Source organism: Cyrtonyx montezumae, unplaced genomic scaffold, assembly GCF_038088225.1.
Source record: "Cyrtonyx montezumae isolate F1298 unplaced genomic scaffold, pur_monq_1.0 scaffold_10, whole genome shotgun sequence".
Lineage (NCBI taxonomy): Eukaryota > Metazoa > Chordata > Aves > Galliformes > Odontophoridae > Cyrtonyx > Cyrtonyx montezumae.
The window spans coordinates 14950336-14963090 of NW_027071826.1; the positions used below are offsets into that span (position 1 = coordinate 14950336).

Below are 12755 nucleotides of genomic sequence, written 5' to 3' on the forward strand. Positions count from 1 at the left end.
GGTGTGGTAGCAGGAAGGGAGTATACATTGGAAACTGTAATTTTCAGTTTGCTGGTAGTATTTTAAGAAACTTAGGCTTTCTGAGATGAAATATTAAAAAATGGAGATGGGAAATAGGATGGAAATTATGCCCTTTTTTAAGCTTAGGTTTTGCTGTGTTTCATGGATTTTTGTATTTATGTTTTGAGAAAGGAATGGTTTTCATAATTTGTGTGTAATCTCAGGCATGAAGTGTCTGATGACTGAAAATCATCTGTTATTCATAGTATAATTTATGCTTAATGCTTTATTAAGTGACTTTTGGAAGGACAAGGGTTTCTTTGAAAGTTAATTCACAAATACATAATAGTATTTTTTTGTGCATGTGTGATCTTCCTTCACTGGAGAGCTTTCCTCTTTTTGAAACTCAGAAAGGACTGATTGGGTATATGACCTGGCTTAATTTCTCTTCATGAAGCATATGAAGCATAGGAGCATCTGCTCAGATGCTGAAGAAGAGTGAATGAATATTCTTTTTGTTCAGCATCTGGATAGCTTAAGGATTGTGAATGTATTAATTTACATGCATAGGGAAAATATAGCTAGGTTGTATAATTACAATAATTGTTTTTGTTTTCCTGGAATAACCACCACTTACTGCATATTGGCCACGTAAGGAATTTGTTGGGTGGGATGCCACTCTGTTCCATCTTCATTCTGCTGAATTTAATGAGGTCAGAGTTGTGCTGGGACCTACACAGTTCAGATAATGGTGTTCATTTAAAAACACAATTTATTTAATGGAATTTGTGAGGGTGGAAGATAGTAGTATGGGAAATGTTCTGTTACTGTGTTTAAAATAAGAGTTGTAAAATCCAGTGCTACAGTATATTTGTGGAGAGCTGGAAAAGGATTGCATACTGAACTTCTGCAAATTATTCCCAAAACACCGCATCAGCAGTGAAGGCTTCCTCAGTGCCCAGTGTTTAGAAGAGCCCTGTGCAAATCACAGCTGTGAGGGGTGCGAGGGCTGCCCTCCACTGCTGGAGGTGGGGCACAGAGCTGTGCTGAGCCTTCAGCCCAGTTCCCCCTGCTGGGTCTTCTGGGACTCTGGTCTCTGCTGGGTCTGCTAGGACTGGGGAATGTGTCCTGGATCTCTTCCTCCTTTCACCTTCTGTTTCAAAACAAGTAGTTTGAAAATACTTGGTCCTTTTGTTTTTTTGCATAGTAGCACGCTCATCATGTCTCTGGTGTATTTAACTGCCAGATTCCCCCCCGCCCTCCCAGTGATTATTCTGAGATATTTTTGTGGTGCTAATTTGAATATACCTCCACATTTTATGGAAGAGGCCAAAATTTTCTTTCACGGGAAGAGTGGAAAATGGGGTTTCCACAGTACAACTGGGTATAAACAAGCATCTTATTGATACCTTTGACAGATGAGATTGGTTTTACATTAGATCAAAATAGCAGTGTTTTTAAATGTACTGCTAATCATGGAGAACTTCCATGTTCTTTAAAATAAATGGTCGTATGCCCTTGTTTGTTTTTTTTTTATTTGCATAAATAAGAAATGCCTCTACTGTAGCTGTATGTTAGCTGTAATGTCTAATAGGTTAAATATTAGAATAGAAATAGAGGAGAATGGAACAGCTGGATAGCAGGTAGACCAATGTCATTGTATTCTTTCATTACAGTTTAAATTGTTTTCATGAAATCAGTTGTTGTAAACATGTATGACTGTTGAAATATGAAAGTCAGACTGTGCTTGATCTTCCAGAGTGAATTTCAAAAAGCTTCCAGTAAGGCCTGGCTTTCTCATCTCTTTCTGTTTGTGTTTCAAAGCAGTCACGCCAATAGCTCCTGAAATTATGACCAGAAACCATTATTTTTTTATCACTATACTGTAGGGTTACATTAGAAGAAAAGTATGCATCAAAGCAAGAGTAAACAAATGCCTTGTAGGGTAGTAGCTCATGCCAGCCTATTTTGGATTGATATGTGGTACCATGTGGGGATCTTGGGTTGAGTTGTGAAGGCACTACAGCTGCATTGGTATGGCATGCCCTTGGCAATGAAGTGCTTCCACGATTCTGCATTTTTCTTGCATAAGCATAAGCCAGGCAACTTGGGTTTCTAGGACTGTGGTTTGGGGATGAACAAAACAGTGTGTGACATTACTGGCTTCCTAAGAAGCAGCTTATCATTCAGGCAGCTTTGTAAAAAATTGCTTTGGATCTCACGCAAAGATATCTTTTACAAGCAAGCACTGTTTCTGTATAAGATTAAGGAAAGGATAGGGGAAGGCTGATTTCTGTTTTATTAATTTTCTAGTCATTAAGATTGTAAAGGTGATGGGGAACTAAGCGTTACTGTTTCTCCCAGTCAATACACGTCTTTAACATGCTGGCTGCTGTTAAATTAACTGTGTGAAAATTAGCTGAACTGACAGGATTTTGGTTGCTGCCAACCAGAATGCCCAATGAGTGGTGTGTGTAATAGAAGCAGTTATTTTGATTTGCTTTTCAGTATTTAACCTTTTCATAACAGTGGGGAGATAGCATCTCACCTCATTCCTGATGTTAGGATGCTTCACCACGTCTTTGGTTTAGTTCTGCTACAGACATCTCTAACGTTCTATAGATGATATGTGTGTAAGGCTGAGTATTACAAGTACCAAATGCATAAGCATTTGAAGCGAGGGTATTATTGTTTGGTTTAGGGGGAAGGATGTTGGACAAGGGAGAAGGTAGAGAATCATAGACAAAATGATGACAAATGGAAGGTAATGCGAGGTGTATCGTAACTGGGAATGAAACTGGCGGTAGCAGTGGTGAAAGCAGACAAACTGCTAATTTGTTTGAAAGAGGAATTAAAAACTCATGCTGTTATGATTAAATATAGTATACAACTGTGTGTTCTCTTTCAACTGCAGGAGGCATGGTTTAGAAGAAATTTATATTACACTTGGATGCCTTTTGATATTGTCAAATAAACAAATGGTATTGTTTTACATTTGTAGGAAGATGAAAAATTTCTGACAGACTTGTTTGCACAACTAACAGATGAAGCCACAGATGAGGAGAAAAGACAGGAATTGGTAAGAAATCCCTAAAATATACATGAAATGGGCAGCTACTGCAGAGTATTAAATGCACCTGTTTTTTTGAATTACTGACTAGCGTGGTGTTCTTGTGTTTCAGGTAAATTTTCTGAAAGAGTTTTGTGCATTCTCTCAAACACTGCAACCTCAAAACAGAGATGCATTTTTCAAAACCTTGTCAAACATGGGCATACTGCCAGCACTAGAAGTCATATTGGTAAGTCAGCTCAGTTTTCTTTGTGGTAACAATTTCTTCCATCTCCAGGGTTGTTTTGTTTATTTTGTTCTTTTAAAATAAGTATGTCAGGCTTCAATCGTGTGGGTTTCTGAAGTGTTTGCTCCGTTTATTTTGTCTCAGCTTGAAATTCAGCACCTTGTAATTATTTTGTAAAACTTGAAAAGCAGTTACAATATGACACAGGTAAGCACCCTAGGATTCCTGTATTTTCCTTTTTTTTTTTCCATTCACATTATCATCTTTATGAGCTCCTTGGTGTACAAGAAAGAAAGGAAGGAAGTAGACAAAAGGACAGCGAAACCACAAAATGTTTTACCCAATAGCCATCAAATATACAAGAAAAAGATTAGAGTCAATTCAGTTTAGAATACAGTTTTAATAATAGCTAGGTATGACTGCTTGTGAATAATAAAGCTATGCGTTTTCTGATTTTCATTCTTTTGAAACCTTTATTTTAAGGAAAAAATGATTATATCTGATCTTCCAGGGTATGGATGATGCACAAGTACGAAGTGCAGCCACAGATATATTCTCATATTTAGTGGAATACAACCCATCCATGGTACGAGAGTTTGTCATGCAGGAAGCTCAGCAGAATGATGATGTAAGTAGAGGGTCGCTGTAAATGCGTGTTTGTGTTTTTAGTTGGGGTTTACATTTCCTGGAGATCCTTGGTAACTGGTTAATGCAGAAGTGTTTCAGCACATTTTTGCACAGAGATTTGTTTATGTTTCCCTGGAGATCCTTGGTGACTGATTAACACAGAACACTAGCACACAACTAGTAGTAACAAAGGTTGTTCCAAGTGATATTCAGTAGAGAAAAATGTTGTCTTGCCATTTCTACAGAGGAGGTAGTTAGTTTTTTTTTTAAATCTGACAAAAGCATGGCAGAAGACAGGATGCTTCTCATGCTGTTCCCTTCTGTACTGGAAGAGAAAAAACAGGGTAGCTGGGGCCTTAGCTGCTGAAAGTGCAACCAGAATGCTGAGAATATGGGGATTGGTTCCAGCCACTTGTGTTGGATAACTGTACGTTTTTATGAGGGACAGCAGTAACTGTAGTATGGTCATTGCTAAGTATAAATATTATTTGCTGTTCTTACATGTTATTCTGGCTTTCTGCCAACTCACATAAGGGTTATTTCCAGGTGAAAACTATTTCATCGTGTTTCATAGCACAGTAACTTTAAGAGTGGTATTTTTGTGGAAATAGAACACTAGTATGTATTAAGATTTAAACTTGTGAACTGTGAAAACACTCCAAAAATCAGTTGAATTTTCAAACTGCTAATTATCTGTCTTTCTGCTTTATTTCTGGAGCTTCCCTTCAGAGTAAATTCAAAAGATTCTTAAGTTCAGAACCATTTTTAGTTGCTTTGAGAGATTATTTGCTACTTGCCTTCTTAATATGGAACAACAGCCCAAAATATGTCACTGGAATACGAAGTTAACTTGTTTCTCCTGGGGTTTCTCTTTTTGGTGGGGAGTGGCATTAGAACTGATAGTTAGGTTTGATTTTTTTTTTTGTTTGTTTCTTTCTTTTTCCTGTTAGGATATACTACTCATTAACCTCATAATAGAACACATGATTTGTGACACAGATCCAGAACTTGGAGGGGCAGTGCTACTAATGGGTTTGCTCCGTACCTTAGTTGATCCAGAAAATATGCTTGCCACTGCCAATGTAAGTAAACACCTCCAAATAAAATTACAGTTGGATGTTTGGTGATATGTTTCCTACATAACATTTTATTTTATTCTAATTCTGTAGAAAACAGAAAAGACAGAGTTCTTGGGTTTCTTCTACAAACACTGTATGCATGTTCTGACAGCCCCCTTATTGGCCAATACTACAGAGGACAAGCCTAGCAAAGGTAATGCTGCTCTGGTTGTTGGGTACATCAAGGACTGTTGAATTTAGAAAGACCCTTGATGTTTAGAGTAAATATCAAAGGATATACTTTGTCTTCTAAGAGTACCTGAGACTATGGTATATAATTTAAAGTGTAGTATTTGCATATTAACTAATCATTTGAATAATTTGTAAGTATAAAATTCAGTAAAGAATCCTGTTTTGTAAGTGAACAGCAATTGCTTAAGCTTCAGCAAAGTATATATATGAATAATATTTGTATTATTTGAGTAACTCACGAGACTGTTCTGTGCCATAGACTTGAAAAGGTGTAGATGTTTTGTTTTTTTTAAGTCAAAGATTACCAGAGGGGGTCCAAAAGCACTGCAGAGAATGTGTGCTGCAGTACTTTACAGAGTAAAGGTATTGGTTCAACATCCAAGTGAGACCGCCGTGAAGTAATAAAGTGCCCGTGCTTGCAGGCTGCTAGCAGCAGTACTGCTTATTAATATTAGAGCACATCTAAAATGGATGCAAAAGGATGTGTGTAAATTAAAAAGACATGTTCCCTAAACTTCTTAATTAACTGTAGACTTCCAAGGAATTAGTTTAATTGATGTGTTGTATCTTAGCTCACTTCCAGATGGTTTTGAAATGAGATTTTTTACTGCTTGAAACACTTGTGTTCTGCAGTGGTCAGTAATCTAGTAATATTCTTAGAAAGGTAGTACTGCCTTTTAAAAATGATTGAATCCAATGTGTTTAATTCATTGTTTCTGTCTACTTAAAACAGAATTTGAGTTACCTTTTTAGTACACTGTTGCGACTGTGTCCTAGAAATCTTAAAAAGAGGCTCTTTTTCTTCCATGCTGCTTTTAAGAGGATTTCCTGCCAGAGCTGTACAAATAGAAAATATCCAATTTGTTACAGGCTAGTTCCATTTGTATTTTAAAGGCTAAACATACCTTCCATCGTACTCCCTATAGTATCTGTGGGAAAATGCAAGAATTTGTAAATGTTTTACAGACTCTGGTTGTATATATGAAATAAACTTCTGAAGGTAACATCCTACGTAAGTTTGATTGGTTTTGGTTTGGTTTTGTTGCAGATGATTTTCAGACAGCCCAACTCTTGGCGTTAATACTGGAATTGCTAACTTTCTGCGTAGAACATCATACTTATCACATAAAGAACTACATCATCAACAAAGATATCCTGCGAAGGGTACTCGTTCTCATGGCCTCGAAGCATGCTTTCTTGGCATTGTGTAAGTTTGAACGCTGAAGAATAAGCTAGGGTTTTGTGAATGTAAATTCTGCATATCTTCATTCTTCTGGAAGAAGACTCTTCATAGATGAGACAGTTTGAGACTAATCATAGAAATCCTGCTGTTTTCCTCTGTGTTTCTTACACAGATTTACAGATACCAGAATTAGTAAATAATTTTGCATTTATAGAGGTCTTTTCTAAGAAGCGCAAGGATTTGATAAACCTTAATGTAGAGATTAACTGAAAACATCAAATCTCCAAGTATCCTTAGAGAACTATTGTAAGTTTTGATATGTTTAGAGTAGAATGAGATACTTTGTTAAAGATACAGTTACATGGCTGCTTTAAACAGTAACTTTTAACAGCTACTGCTGTTCAGGTGCTAGTAGATCCCTGACTGTGTTGCTAACTGTGTGCAGCACAGTAATAGCAAACTTGTGTGACTTAATTGCAGAAGTAAGGAGATTTTCCAAGATTCAATTGTGCACATAGTTAATTTAAGGCTTTGTTTTGTTTTGAGAGTACCATACATTAAGAAGTACCTTTTCAGTTTGTAACAAAATCATCTGAGCCCTTCGAATCATAATTTGAGGAGTAGCCTCAAATTTTGTTTTAAAGCCTTTCAATAATTTTGTTTCAGTTACACCTGGTTGCTAATCAGAGTGTGTACTACCTTACAGCAAAGTGATATTTTTACTTGTATTTATGCATGGGTATTCAGGTACTCATTTGTGCTTTAGAGTTTCAGAATGAGCTTTACAGTGAATGTCAGTTAAAGACAATGTCTTTTACCAATTTTAAAAAGAGATAATTTGTGTCTTAATCAAACAGGACTTACTTAAATGTGATCAAACTTCTATCTGAATAATACCTGACAATGTTCAGGAGTATGATCAAGACTGTTGAGAAGCAGACAGTATATGAATGTGTTTCCTGGTCCTCATAATGCAGTGCTGTTATAAGTGCTGACATTGCAGACTTCCCTAACTGTTACTGAGTAATTTCTTGATAGTTTTTTCTTCTGAATGTATTGTTAGAAACATAGCCTTTAATAACATTTCTGTTTCAGGTGCCCTTCGTTTCAAGAGAAAAATAATTGGACTAAAGGATGAATTCTACAACCGCTACATAATGAAAAGTTTTTTGTTTGAACCTGTGGTCAAAGCATTTCTGAATAATGGTTCCCGTTATAATCTGATGAACTCTGCCATAATAGAGATGTTTGAGTTCATCAGAGTGGTGAGTGCTGTTACGTGCTGACAGTAATTACTGTTTGCTTCACCTTCTAGCTTAAGGAGACCTTTTGTTTGTGCACTACGTTATACTGTCATGCTATGGCATGATATGCCTGTATGACTCTGTATTTAAATGAACTATTTTTCTGTGTTATGTAATTGTTCTTGAATATGTTTAACTATATCTGTAGTGTGGTTTTCGCATAAAGTCATTTTTGCATAAGCTAATAATTATGTTTTCTATTGAATATTTTAAAAATGTCTCCATTGCTTTTTATATTACATTAAGAAAGAAGTTCACTTGAAGCAAAATAAGTCACTTTATGGTTGTTCCATTCTATAGGAAGATATAAAATCTTTAACAGCTCACGTGATTGAAAACTATTGGAAAGCACTGGAAGATGTAGATTACGTGCAGACATTCAAAGGACTGAAACTACGATTTGAGCAACAAAGAGAAAGACAAGATAATCCAAAACTTGATAGGTAACATGCATGAAATTATTTTACTATGAATTGTTAGGGGAATAGTGATGGATTTTTCTGCAATAGCAGGATGAGTAAATAATTCTGACTCTTGATTGTACCTCATCTGCTTTCAAATGTAATTGATTAATAGTGTGATGTATTGCTTCAAACTCTTGATTAAGGTAACATCTGATGAAGAAAGTCTCATTCCTGGGAAGAAATAATGCTGTTCATCCATTTCAGCTTCAAGAAATGTATATTTGTACCCCAGCCAGGCCCAGCTTTTATCTTATTCCTGCATCTTACATGTGGCTTTGCAAGACTTGTCACAGTCGATGTCCTAAATGAAATAAACAGAAGTGAAAATGCAAAAATAACAATAATTTGCTTGTATGTTTTAACAAAGAGCAGTTCAGTCAGTAAGGGGGCCAACATTTACGTTGACCTGTGCCACAGAACTATTCAGAAAACTGCCACTTAAGTAATAGTTTTCCAGTAGGAGCAGAACTTTAATATAAATGCAGTTTAAAATGTTGTATATCTTAAAGATCCAGATTATAGTGTTGACAAACTGCTTATTCAGAATCAGATTTATTTTTAAAAATAGTTCTAGAATTCTGCCTCTCCTAGGGAAAAAGATGGTGGAGCAAAGATAGACCAACACTTAAGAATAAATAATCAAAAAGAGAGGTAAAAGCAGCATTTTGTATCCAAGGCCCTTAAAAGTAGAAAATACTGATATCAAACAAAAGTCATGGATGTGGCAGGAAGAGATGACTGTCTTGTTAACATATCTGTTTTTTTTAATAGACCTGACCTTAAATACTGATGGCTTATATTATGTGCAATGAGAAAAAAATCTGTAGTTTCTAAACTTCTTTTTACAACTTCTTTATTTACCACTGCAAATTACTACAAGTCTGAATGCAATACCTAAGAGACAGTAATTTGAAATAACATCGAATTGTGCTGTTAGTAAACTACAGAATTTTGTACAGTTGGTCTGAATGAACTATTATCAGAGTTGCACTTTATTTAATGCTTCAGAAGAAATCTATTTAATGTTATTTGCATTGAAAATACAAATGAGGTTGCACATTTGTGAATGATTTGCTGTACTAAAGATACTGACTGCAGTATTTGCATCCATAAAATGTCCATGTAAATGTCAAGTACAACTTTTCTTACTCATACGAGCTGATGGTTGAATGAAAGCTTTTAAAATTTTCTGTTCTGCAGCATGCGCTCCATTTTGAGAAACCATAGATACAGGAGGGATGCAAGAACCCTGGAGGATGAGGAGGAAATGTGGTTTAATACTGATGAAGATGATATGGAAGATGGAGAGGCAGTGGTGCCCCCTTCTGACAAAACTAAAAATGATGAAGATATTATGGACCCTATAAGTAAATTCATGGAGAGGAAAAAATGTAAGTGATGGGAAGAATGCTGTATGGCTTACACAGAAAACATAATTTGTATTCTTCAGTCATACTGCAGTGAGGATTTTTATACTGTGTTTAACTGAAGGTCACAGATTTAAAAATTCTTAGACTTAACTGAGGAACAACTGCCTCAAAAAAATTTTCATTGTCTGCGGAGGCAAAATACAAAAGTGTTTATTTCTTAAAGCATCTAAATGGTGATCTTCACTGATAGTCAGGCTTTCCCAAGTTCTATTTAGGCTTATTATTCAACATCTTCCGTGTTCCTTGTGATGTGTTTGGTAGAATAAGGGTTCATTCCTGCGCAGTGACAGCAGCAGCTAGGTGTAGTATAGTAGTAGGAAGAAAATCTATTATCACTCCTCAAGTTGTGCAGAAAGCATTTTCCCACACAGTAAAATGATTGCTGTTAAATGTTACGTTTGATAATGTTGCGTTGGTTTTTGTTTTCATGTTTTCTGTGCAGTAAAAGAGAGCGAAGAAAAGGAAGTTCTTCTGAAAACTAACCTTTCAGGTCGTCAGAGCCCAAGTTTCAAGCTTTCCTTTTCCAGTGGGACAAAATCTAGTCTTACCAGTCAGTCATCTACAAGTAATCTGCCTGGATCCCCAGGTTCTCCTGGATCTCCAGGATCCCCTGGATCTCCGGGGTCTGTTTCTAAAAGCACATCTCAGATGGCAGCTATTACAACTAAGGTAATTGGGAACAGGAGGAGGCTGACTTCATTGTCATAGACCAGGAATATTCTTTAGCATGTTGCTGAAGTTGGTGGGAATTCTGACATACTAAGCAGTCATTGTGTGGTTTGTGCATGCTTTTTGTCTGATATTCAGCATTTTTGAGATCTAGTATATCTAAAAATTAAAAAGTATAAGCTTTATTTATGCCCAAACACTCACGTAATTTTTATACCATGTCTCTCAGATGGTATAATTCCTTAAATATGGGATGAAGTCTTTAACATGGAACATATGCATACAGTATTAGCTTCAAATTTTCAATGGTGGTAGAACAAAAAATGTTCAGGTCACACTGAACATGCGGTGCACTGGAAAAAACAGTAATAAATTCAAACAGTAATTCTTTTTTTTTCAGTGTAACATGCATCGCTCATAAAGGTACTGCATTCACAAACTACAAACATTGAAATTAAGTTTTTCAGTAATTATTTGATCCTCTTACTTTATGCGTTGTATATTCAGTGTTAGCTACACGTGGTGGCACAAAATGTGAGCAGTTTAATAGATGCACAATTGAGCACGTGCAATTTGGTACAGACAGTTGGCTGAAATTTTCTGTTTTAAATGCACATCATCTGTGTATTGTCCTCGTAGTCAAGTCCATGTTAGGCTTCAGAAATCGCAACATACAGCAGTTAAAATACAGACACTTAAACTAGCTTTTGTGAACCCAGACTGTGCTACAAAAGTAACCAAATTGGAAATTCACACTGAAGGATGTTCTGTATTTATTTCTGAAGTGCTTCCAGTCTGCTTGTTGCTGCAATCAGCTGTGCTTGGTGGAAGAAATTTGCACTTTCACAGGCTGAACTGCAGCGTATGTTTAGCAAAATTACGTAATTTTTTGGATTTTCTTTCTGTTATATCTCTGTCCATATTTAAAACCCTCGTTTGGATTTATTCATTTAAATATTTTTCAGATAATATAATTTCCATTTGTACGTTTTGTTGTGCTTGATTCTACCCGAAACATCATGAATCAGTGTTCTTAGGGCAATGTGTTGTGCAAAAATCATTTTCTGATAGAAACATGAAGTGCAAAATATTTTCTTAATTAAGGTAGTTGTGTCTGTCTTTGTAGGGAGGCCTCGTTGGGCTCGTAGATTATCCTGATGATGATGAAGAGGATGATGAAGATGAGGATAAGGAGGAAACTTTACCTTTGTCAAAGAAAGCAAAGCTTGAGTCATCATAATGGCAACTGCTGAAGAACATTACCATTTGGGGAAGGATATTTTTTCCATAGAAAACAACCCACAACAAAGCAGCAATCTTTTGTGAATTACTGTGTATAACACAGATCAACCTATACAAATGGATTTCTGCCAATCAAGTGCCAATTGAAAGGAGCAGAAGAAGGGGAAATACTTCGTGTAGGGGAAAGACTTACGCCTTTGAGCTCTCCAGCTTGGACCACTTGTTGCCCTTTTCTCAGGGAAGGAAATGGAAAACAAAAACAAAAAAGCCAACAGGGCAGGAGTTTTGTTAGTGGAACTCTGGATTGGCTGGTCAGTTGCTACAATCAGAATATGCTTTCTTGGACCATACATGAGACTTCTGAAGAAAAGGTGGTTTTTGCCATAATTCTTCACTAGTTAAGAATGCCAGCAGTTTCTTTGTATAAAAGAGACCTGCCTTTGAAATCATACATTCTGAACATTTTAGTCAAGCTACAACAGGTTTTAAAAACCTCTATGGGGGAGGGCTGAATATAAAGTTTCCTCTTTTTTTTTTTTTTTTTTTTAAATCTGTTCCCTTTGCCCTTTAAACTGCAGATTTTTTTTTTTTTTTTTTTTGGAGGTGGGGGATTTGTTTGTCCCTTCTTGATTAAAGATTGAGTGGAATTCTAGATGTGGTCACTTTTGTGTCATAATTTTTTTGACCCCCTGAGTGTATGCTTAGTTGTTGAGTATATATTTGGGACCATTAAAATTTTTTGATGTAATATAATCTCACTGTTGTGCTGGTACCTGTTTCACCCTGTGTAATTCTGTTCTGCATCACAGTTCTTAATATGTTTAGGATTTTATGGAAGATGGTATAGTTTATATTGGAAAAAAAAATTCCTTAATCTTACCACAGTGTGCATAAAAGCAATACTATTTTGTGACTAAATATTTTATATTAAATTTTACATCAGCAACTGTCTTGCAAAAAAATTCAGGGAAAATAGGATGGAGTGAAAAAATAGTTACCTATAAATATGAAATTAGTATTCCAAAGAGTCTTTGAAATTTCTTAACAATGATGGTAGACTAACTCATCAAAATGGAAGATAGATGATTTAGGAATACCAATTTATTGACTCATTTGACTTAACAAAAATAAAAAAGAAGAAGAATTAAAGCTGAAGGAAAATGGCATTAGTGTTTTTTTGTTTTTGTTTTTAAATCTTCTGACTCCCTTTGGAATACAAGTTTTAGAGAA

At 35.8% G+C, this 12755-nt stretch overlaps 1 protein-coding gene across 1 annotated transcript in view; it reads left to right on the forward strand.

Annotated features, from left to right (window-relative positions):
• Window positions 1-12700, forward strand: part of PPP4R3A (protein phosphatase 4 regulatory subunit 3A) — a 36312-nt gene extending 23612 nt beyond the window's left edge. Inside the window, exons 5-15 of the mRNA XM_065751021.1 lie at window positions 3002-3079; window positions 3183-3299; window positions 3808-3924; window positions 4874-5005; window positions 5093-5195; window positions 6282-6440; window positions 7512-7681; window positions 8021-8163; window positions 9385-9575; window positions 10057-10283; window positions 11410-12700. Of these exons, the coding sequence (XP_065607093.1) occupies window positions 3002-3079; window positions 3183-3299; window positions 3808-3924; window positions 4874-5005; window positions 5093-5195; window positions 6282-6440; window positions 7512-7681; window positions 8021-8163; window positions 9385-9575; window positions 10057-10283; window positions 11410-11523 (1551 nt within the window). The 3' untranslated portion in view covers window positions 11524-12700. The remainder of the gene's footprint in view (window positions 1-3001; window positions 3080-3182; window positions 3300-3807; window positions 3925-4873; window positions 5006-5092; window positions 5196-6281; window positions 6441-7511; window positions 7682-8020; window positions 8164-9384; window positions 9576-10056; window positions 10284-11409) is intronic.
• Window positions 12701-12755: the final 55 nt, after the last annotated feature.